Here is a 3271-nt window from a genome sequence, read left to right on the forward strand (position 1 = left end):
GATATACAGACAGATAATATGTATACCATTTTAATAACTTCATTATTATTTCTGATCAGATTAATGTTTCTTTATTGTCTTACACTAACTTGCTCCTTTTCTTTTCAAATGATTACTCTTGTATATATTAACAATGGAATAAGGTTAAAATTCACTGGCATTGATAACAAAAAATAGTGTATACAAAAGAAATTAAGCTCACATGAGAGAACGTTGAAACAAACAAATTATATGTATATATATTTGATAGCAAAATGTTTACATTAGTATTCTATACCTTGTTTGATATAGTGAGACAGATAATAGACGAATGAATAAAGATAATATTGATCAATTCTTTTATGTAATCCGCCTTTTTAACATCAAATGAGAAACGATTGATTATATTTTAGAATAAAACATTCAAAAAAAAAAGAAAAGATAGAAAAACAAAGTAGATCTGTAAAAAATAAAAAGATGATACAGTGAAATGAACATGGAATACAAACAATAGGTTTGGGAATAAAACAAGAAATAAGAGCAGAGTAAAAAGCAGAGAGAGGGAGAGGAAGATATACAGACAGGAGATTGATATATTTTGGAATGAATTAAAACTATCAGTCGGTTTATTTTTCTCAGAAATGCAAATTTTATGAGTAGATATATAAATATATGTGTAAGTTTGGTTCTATCTTGATAGTTCATACATTTTCACGTAGATTAATCTCTGGATAGTCATCCACTGAAAAACTTCTTAACAGTAATAAGCCTAATATTAAACCAGCCATCTGAAAAGTAAAAAAAATAAATAAACAACGAGAAAACTGTTAACAAGGTGCTTTTTATGAAAATTTCTTGAAATTTGATAAACAATCCATAATCTGAAGTTAATTTGATCATACAAAATGAAACTGAAGAAAAATATGTGAAAATAGTGTAGATACACCTTCCAGTAATGGAACATAATGTGTGAAAATTAGCTCTTACTTTAAACATAAAGTGGAATCCAAATTTTTCAAACACTGTACGGTAATTAACCCCACAATTTGTTAGTCTCATACCAACAGATAAGTTTTCTTTCTTGAAGTTATAAGTATTCACTTATTCTGTAGAATAATGAAGTGTTCTCTTAAATATATATTTAGGCAAAAAAGGCATTCATCGAGTTACCGACAATGATTATTTAATAACCAGATATATATTTGTGCAGTCAACTCTGATCCTTATGTTTTGTGTTATATCTAAGATAAGTTGTTAAACATAAAACAGTTTATTTGAGCGAACACGCTGAACGTCAACAGTTCAGTGTTTTGCCCAGTAAACCAACTGTCAACAATATTTTTTTAGTACATCGAGTATATTTACAACAGTGTGATGATCGAAATAACTATTTCTAGACTTTAATGTATTAGTAACTACCTCATTTGTAATAATAAATGAAGGGAAAATCTGCACAAGGAAATAAATAGCTTACTAAGAGAAATTGGGAAAATAGCTAGATTTTAATGCAAATACCAATTAGGAATTCTGAAATGTCAGATCATAATTAAGACTACTAAGCGTTGAATATTAACAAAACAAAAACAAGTGTTTCGAATTCTTCTGGCTACTAATCAATAACTGTATCCGACCATAAACAATTCTATTTTTGTATCCCTGTTCTATGTGTAAATAAAAATTCACAGAATTATGTACAAATCAACGTTCTAAATAGAAAGTTAGATATCCCCCTTTCAATTATTCTGTTGTTTAAGAAACTTTAATCTTATCCTAAAACGAGATACGTTTTTCTAAATATGTGTATTCTAGTATTAAAAGTAAAGGGTACCAATGCAAAAGGAAGAACCTTTTTGTGAATGAGGAGGTTATTTTTAACAATATATTCTAATGGTCTTTTCTTCTGAAAGCATTCGAAACTAATTTTGTAATAATGAAAACTGTAAATTCTAGGAAACATGTAGGTTAAACTAAAAACTCTGATCTTCGTTTCGTTCATAAATCATGAAAAGCTTGAATAATTATTCTGTTATTAAGTGTTTTTATATGGAGCAATACAGTTTTAGACATCATGTTTTAACTAATTTACCGAATTCATGTCATAAGTTGAAGTATTTTGACAACTTGAAGATTCTTGTAAATTTAATTTGACTGCATTAGGTGCACAAATGATTTTATAATTGAATAGTCTGTCAAACTCTGGACATTAACACAGTATTGATGAAGATTTCGAAATTGATGATCAAAAATAGTAGAAATATAAAAATTTAGGAAATATATCTAGGTATATTCAAGAAGTATCGATTTCACACTGAAACGATTCGGAAAATAATCAACTAACCGCTTTTTCATTCAATAAAACTTTTTCATTTCAATCTAATGGTAGATCATAGAATAATTGAACTCATACACATTGAGTGTTTTAATTACACTATTAATTTTTTCCGATTTTCACCTAGTGACCCACTTCATTATAACTCAACCAAAGTTTCTTTTCATATTCATTAGTAAAACAATGTTATTATAGTTTATAGTTTGATCAAGAGAACAATCGTACATTTCTAACTTTTTATAAGTACTTTTATACTTCTTGATAATAATGAATAAACTGTAACAAAAATACTCCACCTATCAGTAGTTCCATAATTCTCTTAGTCACTTAGATAAATAGATTTATTACTACATTTCTTTCCATATTTGTTTCTTTTATATGTTTTTCTCTTTTTGTTTTTGACTAATCATTCTCCATAGAATTTCTATTCTTGTCTTTTGTAGATTGTCAAAATATTCTATTTGGATGGCAATATATCAATATATATATAGATATACTCGATTTCATGAATAGAAAAAGAAAACTGCTCTGTCATATATTATTCCAAGAAAAACTAAAGAAATGACATCAAGTAATTTATTGAAAGAAGGATTAAAAAAACCAACAATAAACTATAACAAACAGTATGAAAATGACTAGGAAAGGGAAACATCATTATTGAAGAATGAATTAAACAATCAGAATAACTGTTTACTCGAAAAAGCAAACAAACAACAACAACAATAGGATAAAGAAAGGAGACATGCATTATATGCTTATTTGAAATGTTTCATTGGATTTCAACTAATAATAGTAATAATATTTTATTATTTGATAATATTAAAATTAAAACACGAAGTTTTTCACTAGTTCGTAATTTGTTCGACCATCCTTACCCTGTACCCGTTCCCGGGCCTCTGCATTGCGTCCCCCCTGGTCTTTGGATAAATGACCACTGCTTCTAATACACACCACGATCATAAT

The 3271-nt window shown here is 27.6% G+C and overlaps 1 protein-coding gene across 1 annotated transcript in view; it reads right to left on the reverse strand.

Moving 5' to 3' along the window:
• Window positions 1–680: 680 nt before the first annotated feature.
• The window catches only part of Smp_174190 (tetraspanin, putative), a gene marked incomplete at both ends in the record, with an annotated part of 32609 nt that continues 30018 nt past the window's right edge, over window positions 681–3271 (reverse strand). The window contains one exon of the mRNA XM_018797531.1: window positions 681–767. Coding sequence (XP_018646773.1) covers window positions 681–767 — 87 coding nt within the window. The remainder of the gene's footprint in view (window positions 768–3271) is intronic.

This window comes from Schistosoma mansoni (assembly GCF_000237925.1).
Source record: "Schistosoma mansoni, WGS project CABG00000000 data, supercontig 0164, strain Puerto Rico, whole genome shotgun sequence".
Classification (NCBI taxonomy): Eukaryota; Metazoa; Platyhelminthes; class Trematoda; order Strigeidida; family Schistosomatidae; genus Schistosoma; species Schistosoma mansoni.